This window comes from Arvicola amphibius, chromosome 14 (genome assembly GCF_903992535.2).
Source record: "Arvicola amphibius chromosome 14, mArvAmp1.2, whole genome shotgun sequence".
In the NCBI taxonomy this organism is placed as follows: Eukaryota; Metazoa; Chordata; class Mammalia; order Rodentia; family Cricetidae; genus Arvicola; species Arvicola amphibius.
Window position 1 is genome coordinate 37648579 of NC_052060.1, and position 18295 is coordinate 37666873.

The 18295-nt window shown below is 41.8% G+C and overlaps 1 protein-coding gene across 2 annotated transcripts; it reads right to left on the bottom strand.

The window, feature by feature from the left end:
- Window positions 1–233: 233 nt before the first annotated feature.
- Window positions 234–16945, bottom strand: Rrh (retinal pigment epithelium-derived rhodopsin homolog). 2 transcript variants are annotated; one of them, XM_038311493.1, is made up of 7 exons: window positions 15801–16945; window positions 10808–10998; window positions 10149–10245; window positions 9514–9667; window positions 8646–8814; window positions 7565–7743; window positions 234–366 (listed from the first exon to the last, which is right to left on the bottom strand). In XM_038311493.1, the coding sequence occupies exons 1-7, from the start codon at window positions 15907–15909 to the stop codon at window positions 312–314; spliced, it is 954 nt and encodes a 317-aa protein (XP_038167421.1). In that variant the 5' UTR covers window positions 15910–16945; the 3' UTR covers window positions 234–311. The 2 variants fall into 2 exon arrangements, with proteins under 2 accessions (XP_038167421.1, XP_038167420.1); XM_038311492.1 differs by lacking the exon at window positions 234–366 and adding an exon at window positions 4753–5416.
- Between the last annotated feature and the right edge of the window lie 1350 nt (window positions 16946–18295).

Here is an 18295-nt window from a genome sequence, read left to right on the forward strand (position 1 = left end):
CTCAGTATCTTGGCCCAAGCTACAATTTTCGGTAGTTTATTTGTACACCCATTGTCCCTCTTCCCTTTCACATCCTCACCTGCAAGTGTGCCTTTACTTCACATAGTTACCAGCGTTGCCCCACCCTACTCATCTCCCGAATCCAAGTAAGCTCGACCCATGTCATTGCCGTAGTGTGAAGATTCTTGAATCCTCTCCTGATGTGCCAGGGCCACAACTCTTGTGAGAGAATGTCCTGACTCTCTCCGAGGTCATTTCCATATCCGCATGATTTCCCCAAGCATGTTCATTTCCAGTGAAGGTACATATTTCTATTCAAAACCATGCTTCACTCCACGCTTGCAGCACCAAAATCCTAGAGATGAGCTGAGGGCAGAGAATTCAGCTCAGTTGGAAGAGTGTTTTCCTGGTATGAACAAACCACTGGGTCCAGTCTCCAGCACCACATAAAACTGGGTATGTGCATAGTCTCTGCAGTTGAGAGGTGAAGGCAGGACAACCAGATATTCAAAGTCGTCCTCAGTACATAACAAACTGGATGTCAGTCTTATAATGGACACCCCCTAGAGAAGAGTCTCAGAAGGTCAACTGGCATGTCTTTTAGCAATGTTTAGCAACAAAATCATTTTTGAGACATTGTCTCACTATGTAGACTAGGCTGGCTTTGAACTCATAGAATTCCATCTGCCTCTGCTGGGATTAAAAGTCTGTACTACCTCACCCAGCTACAGGGAATAAAATTTTAATCTAACTTAAAATCTACCTCCACACACAAAATAAGTGAAATTCATGATGATAATAAAAAATATTTCATCTTAATAGTATGTGACTCTATCATGTTTAGACATGAGAAGAATGAGTTCTATAAAAATATTACATGATGTTATCAAGCACTAATAGAATTCATATATAGAAAATACAGTCTGGAAAACATTGCTCCTTCTAAAAAATAATCACATTGCAGCTGTTCAGAGACTACACAATTCACTTGTTCAGCAAATATTTACTGAGTACTTGCCAACCTCCGAACTAAGTTCTAAAGGGACAAGGACAAGCAACACCTGGTCCCTAAGCAATACACAAGGAAGCCAAATGATGGAGACACAGGCCAACGAGGAGGCGAAGGAACATCGTGTTCAGCCTGTGTAATCAGGCCAAACTTTCCTCTTGGGTGGCTCCTGAGCTCCCAAGCAAGTGGAGAGAAGCGGGAAAAGTTGTGCTGTGTGTGTGTGTGTGTGTGTGTGTGTGTGTGTGTGTGTGTGAAGCTTCAAGAGAACCTCGGGAAAACGCAAGCGTTTTCTGTTGCTCAGGGCTAAGCATCTGAGGCTGAGGGTGCAGAAGAAGGGCCTTAGATGCCCAGTTAAAGAGCCACACTCAGCCTCCAGTCAGCAAAAACATAAAGGTTAAGCTGTGAGTGGCTCGTCAGGTCAACAGATTACATGGATTTCCATGTGGAAGGATGCTTGTGGAAGGCTATACAGCAGTGATTCTCAACTTTCCTAATGCCGCGATCCTTTAACACAGCTCCTAATGTTGTGGTGACCCCGAACATAAAGTTATTTTTGCTACTTCCTGTCATTTTGCTACTGTTATGAATTATAATGTAAATATCTGGTATGTAGGATATCTGATATGGGAAAGGGTTGTTTGACACCCCTATCACCAAGGGGTCACAGTTCACAGGTTGAGAGCCCCTGGTTTAGAACAGGCAAGAGGGAAGCTGGAGGCTTTAAGTAGGCACCACTAGCTATGGTCCAAGTGAACAACCATGAGTCACAACCTCCTTGTTCTGGTAGGAGTGTGGAGAATATGGTTTTGAGAAACACAGAGGAGGGAGAATCACTTGATTGGGTGTGAAGATGAAGAAGACTGGATTTTAAAACAATGCCAAAGTTTCCTAGTGCTCAGGACACAGTGATGGGTGGTAACTCTGAGTTACCAAGCACAAGAGGAAGAAAATAGGTTGGTGGCAGAACTCTGCTCACTAAGTGACCAAAATGATCTTTATATTATCAGGTTTATGGACGTTTTGACCTAGAGAAGCAGGACTTGGCCAACTGAGTATAGAAAAGTTGTTTAGTGACAAAGTATCAAGCTACTTAGTCCAATGGCTACAGGGAACCAGATTCAATAATTATAGTCTCATTGTATAGATCAGTTGATAGTGTTAAAATATTAGTGCACCACTTAAGTTCATTATATTAAAGTGAAGTTATCCTTTGTTGGTAGACATGAACTCAAAGCTTTGCGAACTAGAACTCAGTCAGTTCTCTAGATAATGTGTCAAATACTGTCTCCGCCATCTAATTGCTCTGTGACTGTTATCTTTCCCATCTAACTGCTCTCATGACCCTTGCTGTCATTTTGTCTCTGTAAGCAGCTTAACTGCAGCGCTGAACAAGCCAGCAGCTCCTGGCACAAAGCTAGCAGGAGTACAACACATTTTAATGTTGTCACAGGAGAACCACAAAAAGATGATAAGTCTCTCTGGGGCCAGGCTGAGGAAGAAAGTCTCTCTGAGGCCATGTTCAGGAGAACTTTGACCTTGCAGCTAAGGGATCCTGATGTGACATTCCCCTCTATGCTATGAATATGTTTTATTACCATTCGTTAATAAAGAAGCTGCTTTGGCATATGACAGGGCAGAATAGAGCTAGGTGGGAAAACTAAACTGACTGCGAGGAGAAGGCAGAGCCAGGCAGATGCCATGTAGCTGCCAAAGGAGAAAGATGCCAGAACCAGTAGGTAGGCCCCAGCCTCGTGGTGATACATAGATTAATAGAAATGGGTTAATTTAAGTTGTAAGCACTAGCTAGGAATATGCCTAAGCTATTGGCCAAACAGTGTTGTAATTAACATAGTTTCTATGTGATTATTCAGGTCAGGCAGCAGGTAAATGAAAAAGCAGTCTCTGTTCACAAATGGCACCCACTGTCTGGGACATAGATCTACATAAGATCTAAAAAAGCTTAAGAAAAAAGAGGGCTTCTAGACCAACAAAACGTGAGCCAAGCACAGCTTCTTGCTAGCCTTATTTGTTTTTTTTCGGATAGGCTCTTTTTGCTGGCTAGCCACAAGCAGAGGCATGGCTCCTTTAAGATATGGCTTCCTGGCTCCTGCTGGTGACTCTGGCTCTTTCAGAGAGGTCCTGCTACCAAGCACTTAGGGTTTGTGAGCAGAGTGCTACAAGGTGTTTGATGGTGACATAGACCCACTGCATCCCTAGAGCTAGGGATGTTAGCATGGCTCACAGAGGCAGTGAACATGCTTTTGCCATGTTGGATGGGGCAGAGCCAACAGGCAGAATTGGTCCTAGCCACACCCACTTAGCATTTTTTTTAAAGTGCTGCTGTCAGAAAATGATTACAGATATGCAATAAAGACAGATTCAGACTAAAATAAACCTTTGAATGGGTCACAGTTTTAAAAAAAATGTATGTAGGCTTAAGAAAAATATAAAATGGGTATAGGCAATTATAGAAATTGTTTTAAAAATAAAACGAAGTTATTAAAGAGACAGTAAAAGTAATATAACATAGTAGACAATCATAAAGGAGTAAAGATAATAAAGTAAATATTAAAAAGTAATAGAGTAAAAAAAAAAAAAGCCATGTAAAGATGAAATATACACAGAGTCTGGATTTTGTGTATTACTATGTTTTCTTTAAATTTTTTACTGTTAATGAGCTAACTATAGAAAGAAATTTGTTTGTGGGGGCTGCTAAGATAAATCAACATATATATTTTAAAGGTATCTTGATTTCAAAATTTGAGTTTAAGGGTATGTTACTTTGAAAAAAGAGGTTCTGCTTTTGTTTCCACAGAAGATGAGAACTGTTGGCAAAGGTTGCCCACTTATTCCCGTATGCCCAGACCCAAAATAATTATATTTATTATTTGCAATACTGTTTGGCCAATAGCTTAGGTGTATTTCTGGCTAACTCATATCTTAAATTAACCCATTTCTATTAATCTGTGTATTGCCATGTGGCAGTGGCTTACCAGGTAAAGTTCTGTCCAGCATCTGTCTCCTGCAGATGGCTACATGGCTTCTCCTTGACTCCACCTACTCTCTCCTTCTCTATCTGCTTGGAACTCCTACCTTGCCCTATTCTGCTAAGCCACTGGCCAAAACAGATTTATTCATTAACCAATATGACTTTAATCCTAGCACTCGGGAAGCAGAGGCAGGTGAATCTCTGTGAGTTTGAGGCCAGCCTGGTCTACAAAGTGAGTTCCAGGACAGTAGGAGCAGTTACACTGAGAAACCTTGTCTTGAAAAATCAAAAACCAAAAAACAATGACAACGACGTTAAATTACTATAACAGATACGACGACAGGTGTTACACTACTGTAACAGACACGACGACAGGTGTTACACTACTGTAACAGATATAACAGGTGTTACACTACTGTAACAGATATAACAGGTGTTACACTACTGTAACAGACACGACGACAGGTGTTACACTACTATAACAGATATGACGACAGGTGTTACACTACTGTAACAGATATAACAGGTGTTACACTACTGTAACAGATATGACGACAGGTGTTACACTACTGTAACAGACACGACGACAGGTGTTACACTACTGTAACAGATATAACAGGTGTTACACTACTGTAACAGATATAACAGGTGTTACACTACTGTAACAGACACGACGACAGGTGTTACACTACTATAACAGATATGACGACAGGTGTTACACTACTATAAAATGTATATGGACAATAGACTGGCATGATAGAAAGCAGCTGTGTTTATGTTTGAGTATGTTTAAATAATATGAATTAATAATTGATTCTAAATTCAAACTTTTGAGACACTAAAATATTTTTGCATAGCTGGACACATTGACCAACTCATTTCAGCAATTAATTATTCAGGATTATAATTTTGATCCATTTCTTATTAACTTTTCCTAATATTAAAATATTATAATATTCTAGAGGCCATTTCTTGTCTAATGGAAACTCAGCCAAGTTACATGTCATCAGCACACTGTAATGTGTGCCTTCTAAAGAGAAAGAAGAGAGACTGCAGCTTGTGTGCCTGGACTCATCCAAGGAGCTTTAGCTACTCATTTCTCCTTGAGGACACAGTGAAGGCCCTGCAGCAACTCCTGCACAATGGAGTTGTGCTGGCCGGGAGGAAGGAAACTGCAGTCAATAAGACCATGGTGTCTGTGCGCACTTGAGCTAAGTAAATTCATATTTAAAACAAAATCGATGTACTGCCAAAAAAAACCCAAACAAGTAAAATATTTGATGGCATATTCTTTTCTCGCATTTCAGACTCTTCCAGGAGTCAATGGGCTTTGAGGCATATCCATTGGTACAGAACTTGTCTCAGGTATTGCTTGGTGAGGCTGGCATTTAAACATGGCAAACACAGCCTTTCTAAACCTGTTATGAGCAAAAAATATATATATATATTAGTCTCTGGTAACATGAAACTTTTTTAAATTTTATATTTTATTTGTTTTTTTAAAAAGGAAACAAACTATCTTTTTTTTTCATTTTCAAACCAGTTCCAGTTTCCACTCCTTCCCCTCCACCTACTCCCTTCATTCCCCTCCCCCCAGTCCAATCCTCAGTGAGGGTAAGACACATTGCTTTGGGAAAGGTCCAAGGCCCTCCCTACTACATCTATGCTGAGCAAGGTATCCAAAGAGAATAGGTTCCCCAAAAGCCAGTACAAGCAGTAAGGATAAATCCTGGTGCCACTGCCAGCGGCCTTTCAATCTGCCCCAGCCATACAACTGTCACCCACATTCAGAGGGACTAATCTAGACCTATGTTGGTTCCATCCCTGTCTGGTTGGAACTGGTGAGCTCCCATTGGCTCAGGCAAACTGTTTCCGTGGGTGAACCCATCATGGTCTTGGCCTTTGCTCATATTCTCACTCCTCCCACTCTTCAAGTCCAGTGCTCCGATGTGGGTCTGTTTCAATCAGTTGCTGGATGAAGGGTCTATGGTTATATTTGTCTAAAGAGTCATTACTGTTGATGGGCATCTCTAAATAAGTCACTGCACCCAATTTCAACATCTCCAATTGAGAGCCTTTATAAATACATATGACAGATGGATAGTTCAAGACCGATTTTGCATCACTGATGACAAACATGGAGACATCTGATAAACTCAATACCTATGTATGCTTAAAATGACATATCAACTGCCAAGCGCAGTTATTTGTTTGAATTAAATTATTATTTTACACAAATCTGGTCCTCTGTGCAAAGGCCAGTTGGATCTTAGGGGGCTTGAGAATGGCTGGTCTTTCCCAGAAAACTTCCAGCAGATTCTGATCTCATCATATGTCCTTTGGTCCCCTGTGTGCTCTACCTCATCCTAAAGCTTGTATGTTCTTTCTCTCACATCTTTACATTAGCACACACACTTAGACACAGCCATGACATTCTATGGTGTACCAGGATTGAGCACAACAAATTGGTTCATCAACCAACAGTAATAGAAAATGAAATAATCTAAACTTTACCCAGGAGTTCAGTGAGTCTGTGATTGGCCACTCCTGGTAAATATACAGCCAATTACCTACTGAAGCCAAGTGTCTTGTGTGGGCTTGCTGCCTGCCTACTCTTTTCTTTGGAAAAATACTATTCACATACCTGGCGGGGCAACCACTCAAACCCAGCTGACCAGTAACCAGCCAGGAACTTCCCTGCCACATGGTCAGTTGAGATAAAGGCTGTCTTTGTTTGCTGAGCTGATAGAATTTGGGTCTGGGTTGCCTAAGAATATTTCTGCCACCACGTGGGAAGAGTCTGTCACAAAGTAGAGCTCTAAATACATAAGGTCTTGGCTGTTGTATAAGCTGTATAAGCCAAATAACCTTAAACTAGGTGGTTGTGCTGGCTGATTTGATGTCAAATTGACACAGGCCGGAGTCATTTCGGAAGAGAGAACCGTGACTGAGAAATGCCCCCATCAGACTGGCCTGTGGACAAGGAAGGCTATGGTGCATTTTCTTGATTGACTACTGATGAGGGAGGGCCCAGCTCACTGTGGGCAGTGCCATTCCTGAGCAGGTGGTTCTATAAGAAAACAGGCTGAGCAAACCTGTAAGCAGCACTACTGCATGGTCTCTGCATCAGCTCCTGCCTCCAGGCTTCTGGCCCAAGTTCCTTCCCTGACTTCCTTCAGTGATAGATTGTGATACAGAATTGTATGCTCAAAGAAATTCTTTCCATGGTGTTTTAGCACAGCATAAGAAACCCTAACTGTGCCGGGCAGTGGTGGCGCATGCCTTTAATCCCAGCACTCGGGAGGCAGAGGCAGGCAGATCTCTGAGTTTGAGGCCAGCCGGGTCTACAAGAGCTAGTTCCAGGACAGGTTCTAGAAAGTACAGGGAAACCCTGTCTCGAAAAACCAAAAAAAAAAGAAAAAGAAAAAGAAAAGAAACCCTAACTGTGACAGTTGTCATTGGTTTCTGTCATTTGCCTCTGAAAGTCCTAGACACTAGTCATGCACAGCCTTTAATATTCTCTCTGTGCTATCATTTTGTTCAGAAACACATCAAACACTACTTACTTCTTGTTGGCAGCAACATAAATACAGGGGTTGTAGAATGTAGAGGATTTTGCAAACAGTGGGGCTATGATGGCCATTGAAGGAGGAATCTTTTTGGGGTCTCCAAAACAAGCCCATAAGCACACAATGGAATAAGGGGACCATGCCAACAGAAACATCAATATCATTATCACAGACATCTGAAAAAAAGAGATAATCACCAAGGCTAGCATCTAAAATGTTTACATGATTCATACAGCCACAGTAGCATGAGAATTTAGGTCAGGGTTTTCTTGTAAAAGACGCTGGGGCTCCGCCTCCACTATTCTTGTTTCCGCTCCTGAAGTTATCTATGACAACAACCGCAAGTGGTTGTGTTGAGCAACACGTGGCATTGCTTCTAAGAAGGTAGCATAACTGCAAAGAATACCTTTCATTTCGTGGGCTGGGAAAGCACATAGTGCTGGTTTCACGCAAATATGCAGCAAAACCTCCCCAACCCACTACTAGTTTTACTGACAGCTGCCCACCAATTTCAACCAAACAAACATTCTAAACTCGATCTGGAAACACAGTCCTATCTTAAGTGAGTTCCATCGGGAGCCATTTGGCAGCTTGTTTTACTTACTGTACAAATAATGTATGGAGAAGCCCTTTGCCCCTTGTTTGTATGATAAAGGGAAAGTGTCTGCTTACAGAGCATCCTGACCAGAGGAAATCAAGGCACTCAAGGGTACAGGAAGGATCAGCTTCAAGGGGAAGACAATGTGAACCTTGTGTCTGGTATGTTTGCACATACCAGAAGGAGAGATAAAGCTTTTTAATCTAACCAAATACTGCTACCACACCTCAGGTTAAGAGAGAAAAAGGTGGGGGAGGGAGCAGAACCAGGTTTGACATAGGAATCCTCATAATCTACAGGGATCATAGCACACAGAGACATCCAAGGAACAGATAGGCAAAGTATTCAATAATATGGGACAAACACGAGCAGAAAGAGTTGGGTAGTAAAATTATGGATAAAGGAAAAAAGACTGGGAGAGGCCCCTGACAGAGTTAAAGCTTTATTACCAACGGCATTTCAAGGATTTTGGCTTCTTACCTTTGTTACATCGGCCTGGTCGGCCCCGTCTCGGTTGAGGTACGCAGTGCAGTTCCGGGCAGCACAAGTTCTCATGGACTGAATGACATGGTAATAACAGTAAAACATCACTGTCAAGGGCACAATGAAATTCACCACGATGACCATCATGGTGTAAGACACGAAAGATCTGGATATAAGAAAAAACGATCATGACAACTCATTTAATGCCCTAAACCAGGGGAAGGGGAAGAGGAAATACTTGCTAGAAATAATGTAACAGTCATTTTATTGTTAAATGTTTAGGAAGTGTGTTTGACTTAGATATCATAGTTCACTCCGAGCATTAGACTATGGCCTCTGAGCTATCTTTGTAATAAAGTTTACTAAAACACAGCCATGTACACTCACCTACATACTGTAGGTGGCACTTTCACATATGATGGCAAAGCTGAAGCATGGCCTAATGTGTGACTCTTTACAGAAACTATTTTAGAAAATCTTTGTTTTTGTTTTGCTTTTGAGTCATCATTCATTTTCCTTGGTGAACTAAGTGATCCTCATTCCCAAGGAAATGAGGGGTGTCATTAACCCATGGCAAATCCCTGCAGGGACCCCCACTCTAAGATGAGTAAAGAGTGGGAGGGTGTTGCCATTGCTGCCTGAGGACAGAGGAAGGAACAAAGGATCAAAGAGAGGGGTCAGAAGGAGCCAGATGAGCTTGACCTATAATCAAGCATAATCCGCTCTTTCGTTTGTCTCCATTCGTATCACACCATCACTACCAAAGAAGCCTTTACTGCAGCCTATACAAGGACACCATGGGCAGGAGGAGGAGAGCTGTCTACCTCAGGAGCATCTGACGATACAATGGAAACACATCTCTTACGTATCATTTTTCCGCCAGTTTATGGTACAGGTAGCTCCAGTAGGATCTGGGGCATAACTAGCCCACCCCACGATGGGCATCGAAGCCCAAAACAAGCCATTGATCCAGGCGCCCAGGATCATGCTGAGGTAAGTGTTGGTGGTCATTCTTCTTCCTGTTGAGAAGCACACGCAGCGTTAGTGTTGTTCACAATGACAGGACTCACTAGGCTCCACTGCTGACTCAATGGAGTGCATTCTCTACAGAGCTTCTTAAGAGTGCACAAAGCTACCTACGAGGCTTCACATTCTGACAAAATGGCAACCTAAAACCTGAATGATAAACGTGTAGCGGATAAGCATGAACAAAAGCTTTACAGGACAGGGAAAAGGATACATACCAGAGTCCCAAAGGGTGAAAGTACCCAAGAATGACCCTGGATGAAGCTGGAAAGGCAACCAGGGCCTTATAGGATGCCTAATGAAATCTAGATTGTGCTTTAAGGATTGTAGGGAGCCATCAAAACTTGTGAACAGAGGTTTCTAGAAAAGACAGTCTGATTACAAACCATCGTCTGTACTTTAAAATAAATACATGGTGAGTGACTGTTACATAATGAATGACGTCACTGAGAAGGACAAGAAACATGCCATTACCTACATCAGGACAGCAGGTCAGGTACCGGTCCACAGCTACAACTGTGAGCAAGCCAATGCTTACCATTCCAAAAAAGATATTCAATCCAGCATAGATCTGAAAAACAAACCGTTAATAGTCCATCAATCCAAAGCCCTCCCATGAAACATTTCCATTTTTATTGTGTATATATGGTGTGTGTGTGTGTGCGTGTGTATGTACATTGCATGCCATGGCACATGTGTGAAGGTCAGAGGACAGTTTCTGGGAGTTGTTTCTCTCCTAACACAGAGAATGAACTCAGGTTGTCAGGCTTACACAGCAAATGTTTACCATCTTGCGAGCCCTATTTGTAGTTTTGTCTCATTATTAGACTACCCCAAAAACATATTAAATGGTCATATGGTGGACAGTGGAGTTTGACTAAATTGGCTTGCCTTGAAGCCCCCTGGATCCAGTCACCTGCCTGCCTCTTCTTCCCTCGAGCTGGAATTAAAGGTGTGTGCTGCCACCCTGGGCTTTTCCATAGGTGTTGGCATCCCAATCCAGGTCACCTTGCTCCTAAGCAAGCACTTTACCCACGGATCCACTTCCCAGCCCCAGTTCTTAGAATTCTTAAAAAGAGATTTAAATTTGAATCTGTTATTTCATCTTGTTTTATTCCAAAGTTCCCCAGTACCTGACAGCCTGTATATCCAAATTTCCAGCTTCCATGCAGATCTGAAGCAGCAGACATGGGATAGCCAATGCTACTGACCCCTATATCCGTGAGAGCCAGGTTAATAATCACCGCATTCGTAGGTGTCCGCAGGTCCTTGTACTTAATGAAGATGCCCAGAACTATTATGTTGCTGAGAATGCTTATTATACCTAAGGATACACACAAAAGGATCATGCATTTTGTTTAACTTTAATATTTAGAATAGAATAAAATTTAAATATTTAAGTTACTTCAAAAAAGATAGCAATCCAGCTTAGTCCTTCTGTCTGAAGAGGTTCCCGCTTCTCTTAAAACTGTAACATCTTCTGTGAATGAAAATGAAATTAGAACACAAGGAACCTGCTGACTGCAGAAGCCAGCACTGGACGCTGGCTCAAGCGTCATCACCACTGACCATTTGTCCCTAAATTCCCCCTGTAGCTTTCATAGCTCCAATGTGTTGGGGTTTTTAGGATACAAGAATGACCAGCCGCCCTCTCCTGTGGCAGACTAAATCCCTCTTCATTCTCCTAGTTTCCTTCCTCAAGCCTCAAACAGCAGTTCATCCTAACAGCAATTGTCACTTTTCATATTTTTATGGTTCATTATTAAGCACATTAAGCACATAGTAGTAAGCTCATGTGACTCTCCCAGTAGTTCTTAAAATTCAACATGTCAAAATTAAAATTCTTCATTCAACGCATGTGCACACGTGCACGCACACACACATACACACTATACTAGAATACATACTGCAATACCTGACCATCCAGACAACAGGCCGAGACAGATTTCTGGTTCACGGGAATATCACAGGTGATACCACCATACCTATCCAATTCTCAACCCTGGAATCAAGGAACTCAGTGTTTTCGGTGTCCCACAATTGGACAGGTCTAGATAGCTTTATAGCTGGAGGACTAAATTTACTAACCAGCATGCTAGTGTGGTCACTAACAATAAGAACCATCACTGAGTACACTGGGTGCAAATGCTCGCCGGCTCAACATTCTCTACATGCTGAAAGGATGCATATGTTTTTCATGGGCCAGATGTAGGCCAGTCTCAGGTCTCAGTGGTAGAGGCTGCTGCAAAATTAGTTTCAATGGAGAAGTTGCAACTATTACAGGACGTCTCTCTAGGTTATGCAACATACAAAAGAGAATCGTGTTTCCCAGGAACTACTTAATGAGCAATCCCCAGCTACTGTTCAAACCAGTGGGAATAATCCCAAACACCAACACACAGAAGGAGCAGCTAAGTGAGAACTTCGATTCTACCTTGGTGCTTCCATCAAAACTTCCTCATTGGCATCCTTTTACACCAGTCTTCTGTATTTCTGTTCTCTTCTCACATGGCTGGTATGCTTGCTTCATCAAGTAATAAGCAACAGCTCTACAGAAGCTTCCAGTTCCCCAGTACTTGAAGGATGAAAAGCCCGGTGTCCTAACCTGATCGTCTAGGCTCTTTGCTCTAATCTGCTGTTATCCTCTTTCCACGCTTATGAAATAAGCCCACTGTTCTAGAAGTTTTGCAAACACATCAAGCTACAAATCTTAACTTCATATTTTCTAATTTGAAATACCCCGTGCAATTCCTCTGAATGTTACAGTGCTAGCCATCCTTTAAAGTTCAGGCCAAGTCCGGATGAGCTCTGAAGCAACCTCCTATCCATGGGATTCTATCGTTTTCTCCATAGGTTCTGAGGGTGCTTGCTTATTCTTATTTGTTAGTGATGCTGTCATTCAGCATTTATGTTGCCCTACCTTATTATATACCTCAGGCTCCTAATGAACTCTATCTTGAGTATGTGCCATACAGCAAGATTTTGATGATTGGAATGCCACTAACTCCAGTCAGCCTGATTTCTATTATTCTTTAAAGTACAATAGTAGCAAATTTGACAAAATCCTTTGGATCTTTTTAGCAAACATACAAGAACTATTATGGGGCAAAAAAGAGAAAAACACTTTATAACCTGGATTCAAAAAGCGTTAAATACAGCACATAAACTGCTGCCTAGCCAGCACATAGCTGGAAGAAAGCAATTACATTTTGGAGAGTCTCTAATATAATGTTGGTACTAAACAAATAATTTGTCTCTTTTCTCTCTTCTCTCTAGCTAACTTATACGCTGCATTATTTCACAGATTGCAGAGACTTTCTGCTGAGTGAATAGCAGATCTGTCAGTCTAAATTCTGAGCAGCCCTACCCTCCTACCGTTTCAAATCATTCCCCTCCCCATTCCTATAGCTCCCTTCCATCTCTTTTTGGTCTACCTGATAGTTTTTCTTCAAAACCATCATGCTAAAATATATATTTTCCAACTCTGTCCTAGACTCCTTTCTTTCCTAATTCAACTTTCTGCGTGGCTTCATTGTGTCTGAGATTAGTGTTATAAAACAAGGCCATATGTAAAAGCTGAACTCAGACACCACCTCCCACTTATTTTTCCCCAAATGTGTTCCTATCTCAGCAAACTACATCATCAATTGGTAGCATCCCCCAGCCCAACCCCCACTAGAAGTTAAATTTGATGCTCTCTCTTCTTTCCCAGCCACACAGCAAACCATCAGTTCTACCTTCTAGCTCTTGAATGAGTCTAATTTTTTGTGCCTCCACTAAGTCCCCATTGCTCCAACTTCAGGTCATCGCAGTGGCCTAATGGTCTCTTAGCTACCATCACAACATATGTCTGAAATGAAAATCAGATACTGTCTCTATTCAACCCTTCAGGGACTCGCTGTAGCCTTGCAGGTTATGTGGTTCAGTATTGTCTGGTACTCAGTCATCTTTCCAGCCAGCCTCTCACCTCAATTTTGCAATTCATCCATGATGAATTATTTCAAATCCATACATTTATCATACTCTCAATTCTCAGCTTTAAGTGATGAAGAGAGAATACTCAAGCATACTAAATTAACAAGATGTCTATAGCAATGAAAAATGGTAAAAGTGTATAGGAGCTCAAATCCAAATGAAAGATTAAAATAAAAATTAAATCTAGGGAGTTGTAGAGATGGCCCAGTGGCTGAGAGCACTTGTTGCTCTTCTAGACAGAAGACCTAAATTCTGTTCCCAGCAACTGTGTGGAGCAGCGCAGAATCCCCTGCAACTGCAGACCCAAGGACTTGACGCCTTCTTCTGGCCTCTGTAGACATACATGTGGCAATTACACAAAGACACACACAGACACTTAAGTAAGAACCGACTAATAAAGCTAGGCCAGGCACAGTGACAACATACCTGTAATACCAACACTCAGAAGGCAGAAGTGGGAAGATCCTGAGTTCGAGACCAGCATTAGTTACATAGATAGCTCTAGGCTAGTACACACACTACAACAAGCTCCTGGTTCAAAAGAAATTAAATAAATCATATATTTATAAATAAACTCTACAGTAAAAAAAAAATCCATGGTCCATGGCAAAAATAACAAATGGAATGATCCTCAAGTGCCCTTTCCCTCGGTTTTCATTATCTGGGAGCTCAAGTGGATTTTTGTTAAAGAAGGAAAATGCAGGGATGGGAAGCACAAGAGACACTTGACACACGGCACAAAAGCAGAGGTGGGATGTGTTTCTTCCAGTTCCTCTGCAACAACATAAGCAAAGACTGCATGCTCTGATGCTTCCTAACAAAGCCGACCTACGTAGGGTTAACAAAAAGACTTGCTCAAAGCCAAGTAACCACTTAGAAGTGTGTGCTGGGAAAATTTCTTAAGCTCCTCACCTGTATGGATTTGGGAAATGAAACTAAAAAGGAGCTACAAGGTTTTCTTAGGAAATCTCTTGGCATACTGATGTGGTGAGCAGACTTTTCCCTCTTTGAGAAAAATCTCACTATGTAGCCCACTAGACTTGGAGCTCCTGCTTCAGCCTCCAAAATACCAGATAAATTTTGGATTTTTCCTGTCACCTACAATTAGTTGAACCAAAACTTATGTATAGTGTCTCCATGTCATTCTGGAATTCCTGACCCACTATCTGCTCTTACCACACAGAAGTATTCAAATGAATCTGGAGCACTAAAATGAAAAGGAAACTGTTATTTGGAGCCCAAGTCAACTATGAAGTAGAAACGAGATAGCTGTAAAGTAGACACACAGAGATGTATCTGTCTTTAGAAACATGACTGAAAATTTTCCTAAGTCAATCCAAAAAGCAATGAGCCCAATAGAACAGTCACTAAAACTCACCACTGCCTACAGTTTGGAATGGGGTGATTGATTGTAGAAGCCACACCCACAGACTTTGTCATCTCCTTCATGCCCTTTTCTACAGACAAGCCTTTATCTTAATCTAATATTTGAACGGCAAGAACGTATTTGCCCAACAACTATCTATGCCCCTTAGGTGTCTTGATAGCATTTAATATGCTCTTCCTATCAATCATAACAGATCCCTTTATTATCTTCATTTCACACATGAGAACATGGAAGAGTAAAAAGGTGCACTATCTTTCAAAGCTACCCCCTACAGCCCTGCTTCCCACCCGCTACAGCCCTGCTTCTCACCCCCTACAGCCCTGCTTGCCACGACTGCTGCTGGAGGAGCTGAACCCTCTACTTTCTTTTTCAAACTTGAGCTCTTCCTCCAGTACCTTTCAATATTAAGTCTACCAAAAAGAAAACTATGCAAACTATGCATGAGAATGGTAAATGATACAAAGCATGCTTTTACCATGGTAAGCACAGTGTTCGTGTTTACATTTAATGTAAGAACCAAATATATGAACAATTTCTCTTCTAAAACTTTATTTTATAGAGCTTTTCTTGCTCCTTTGCTCTCATTGATTAAAAAATCTTCCATGTCAAGAAGCAGCATAACACTGCTTTCATTTATTCTTTCATTTGCATTTCCTCCGACTGGTACAGTCCCCTGGTTTACCAGCTAGCCCACACTGCATGCTTGTACCAAACACCTCTACTTTCTCCCATCCAAGAAGCAAGTAACTAAGTGAACACCATACCTGCCACAATCAGGTAAGCTGCAATGATGCTGTGTTCCATCTTTGAAAACACAGAATCGCCTTCGTTCCTAAAGCCTGAAGTGTTTAAATCTAAAGTGTTGCTCAGCATTCTGGAGAGTCCAGACCACCTTCTGAAGAGCCTTCGGGCGATCGCAAGCAGCTTCAGTAGCCTGTCAGGAAAGTTCTTTCAGGACAAATCATTTCCACTTCTAGACCTCAAAGAAAGGCTTTTTCATTAGAGGCCCTCCATTAACACTTAATTGGGCCGAAGAGGAAAACATTTTAATTCCTAGAACAAGGGAAAATCTTCTTAAAAGAGAAACCCCAACCACCACACATCTTAATCAATTTAGGCTCCTGTCTTGCATTTATCGGCAAATTAGCAAACAAACCAGCCTGTCTAAAGAACAAAAACAAAACACAAAACACATAAACCAAACTCAGAAAGGCAGTCGGGAGCAGCCTGAACTCATCTGCCTGAAACCAAGCCCTCCCCCCATCTTCAGGCGAAGGGCTGCATTTCTGTACTAGAGACTGAACTGCAGAGACTGGTTGAGACTCTTGACCTCAGGTCCCTTTGTATTTACTTTCCCTAAAAAATTGAATACCCTATTGACTCCCATACTTCCAAATCTCCCCAGGAAAGGCACCAATATTACCTGACGTAATCCTAATGCTTTTTTCTTTCATATGTATCTATTTAGCCACACAAAAGTATACCCTAAGAACTTACAGTTTTTCCAACTTCTTTCCTTTCAAACAAAAATGAGGGGATCTACCATGTGGAATCATTATGTCTGTCTGTCTGTAACACACAAACACACATGGTGCAGCTTGTTCCCCCTAAATACCAGTCCATAAATCCCTGCCTAAGCCTAACAGCCACATGTCCCACTGCATGGTTACAACCTGCTCTATGCCACCAGTTACTTCTCCCACAATTTAGCATGCATATGAGTTCACACTATCTAGTCAACCACTCAGCTTATCAAGTACAGGATAATCTTAATTGTCTATAGTGTCACATAAAAACCTAGTATGAGGGGACTGGAGAGATGGCTCAGTGGTTAAGAGCATTGCCTGCTTTTCCAAAGGTCCTGAGTGCAATTCCCCGCAACATGGTGGCTCACAACCATCTGTAATGAGGTCTGGTGGTCTTCTGGCCTGCAGACAGACAGACAGAATATTGTATACATAATAAATAAATAAATAAATAAATAAATAAATAAATAAATACCTAGTATGAACATGCATTGCTATGGCAAATGGGGTATGGGTATCTCAATTACTTTTAGAGTTCAAAGCAAGGCTCAATGTCACCAAATTCCATGCAGCATGAAACAGAACCACTAGAGGGCTGCATTTGCTCACCACTTCATTAGAGGGCCTTTCTGTTGCAGGGTTCCGGCTAGGGAACAGGTTGGGTTGGCTGACCAGTATTTGAAATTTTTAAAGTGATTAAACAGTACTTATTTTTAATAACTGAATGTGAAACTATCATGTAAATCTCTAAAGTATCCCAAAGTTGAGGAGGTGAGGTCGATTTGAATTTGATTTGAACTGAAATATTTCAACAAAAACCCACACAAAACAGGAAGGGTAAGATACAGAAATGAATGTTTAACCACTTAATTGTTCATGTAAGGTAAAAGAGAAATTTTACTGCACGTGGCACTGCTCTCTACAACCCCAGCACTGGGTATACAGAATTTGAGGTCAGTCTGGGATATGAATTATGTCTCAAATAAACTAATTTTTAAGTGTGTATTTTCCAGGTTTGTATACCAGTCTCTACAATCCTGTCACCGTTGCCATTTTCAAAACTCTTGCTAACGTTGCATCCATCCTTGGGTGCCCTTCACAAACTAATGAAGTGGACGAGAATGGTTCCTTTAGGTTCATGTTTAAATACTTGGTCCCTAGTAGTGAAACTATTGGGGAAGGATTAGGAGGTGTGTATCCTGGTTTCAAAAGACCATGCCATTCCCACTGGCAGATAAAGATGTGAGCTCTCACCTGCTCCTGCCACATGTCTTTGCTTTCACCTATGTATTTATAGCACTGCGATTCCATTAACAACAAGGGTAGAAATCAAGCACAGGCACAATTTCACACTGCTAAAACAAGCACTTAAGAATAAGTAACTCATGCTAAAACAGACTTGAGAAGAAACCAAAAAGGGAGTAACAGAACAGCTGGCACACAGTTCCATACTGAGGCACGCTTGCTTGCTGGCACTCAGCTCCATACTGATGCAGGCTTGCTTGCTGGCACACAGTTCCATACTGAGGCAGGCTTGCTTGCTGGCACTCAGCTCCATACTGATGCAGGCTTGCTTGCTGGCACACGGTTCCATACTGAGGCAGGCTTGCTTGCTGGCACTCGGTTCCATACTGAGGCAGGCTTGCTTGCTGGTACACGGTTCTGTACTGAGGCACCCTCTCTTGCTGTGGTGCTTAATTTCTGACAACACACTAGCAACGGCAATCAAAGCC

Excerpts from the sequence above, each read along its gene's own strand:
- Rrh (XM_038311492.1), bottom strand. The coding sequence starts at position 15,909 with ATGCTGAGCAACACTTTAGATTTAAACACTTCAGGCTTTAGGAACGAA. Across the intron at positions 9,668-10,148 it reads GACCTGCTGTCCTGATGTAG|GAAGAAGAATGACCACCAAC; the intron begins GTAATGGCATGT and ends GCTTCTCAACAG. Across the intron at positions 8,815-9,513 it reads AACTGGCGGAAAAATGATAC|ATCTTTCGTGTCTTACACCA; the intron begins GTAAGAGATGTG and ends TCTTATATCCAG.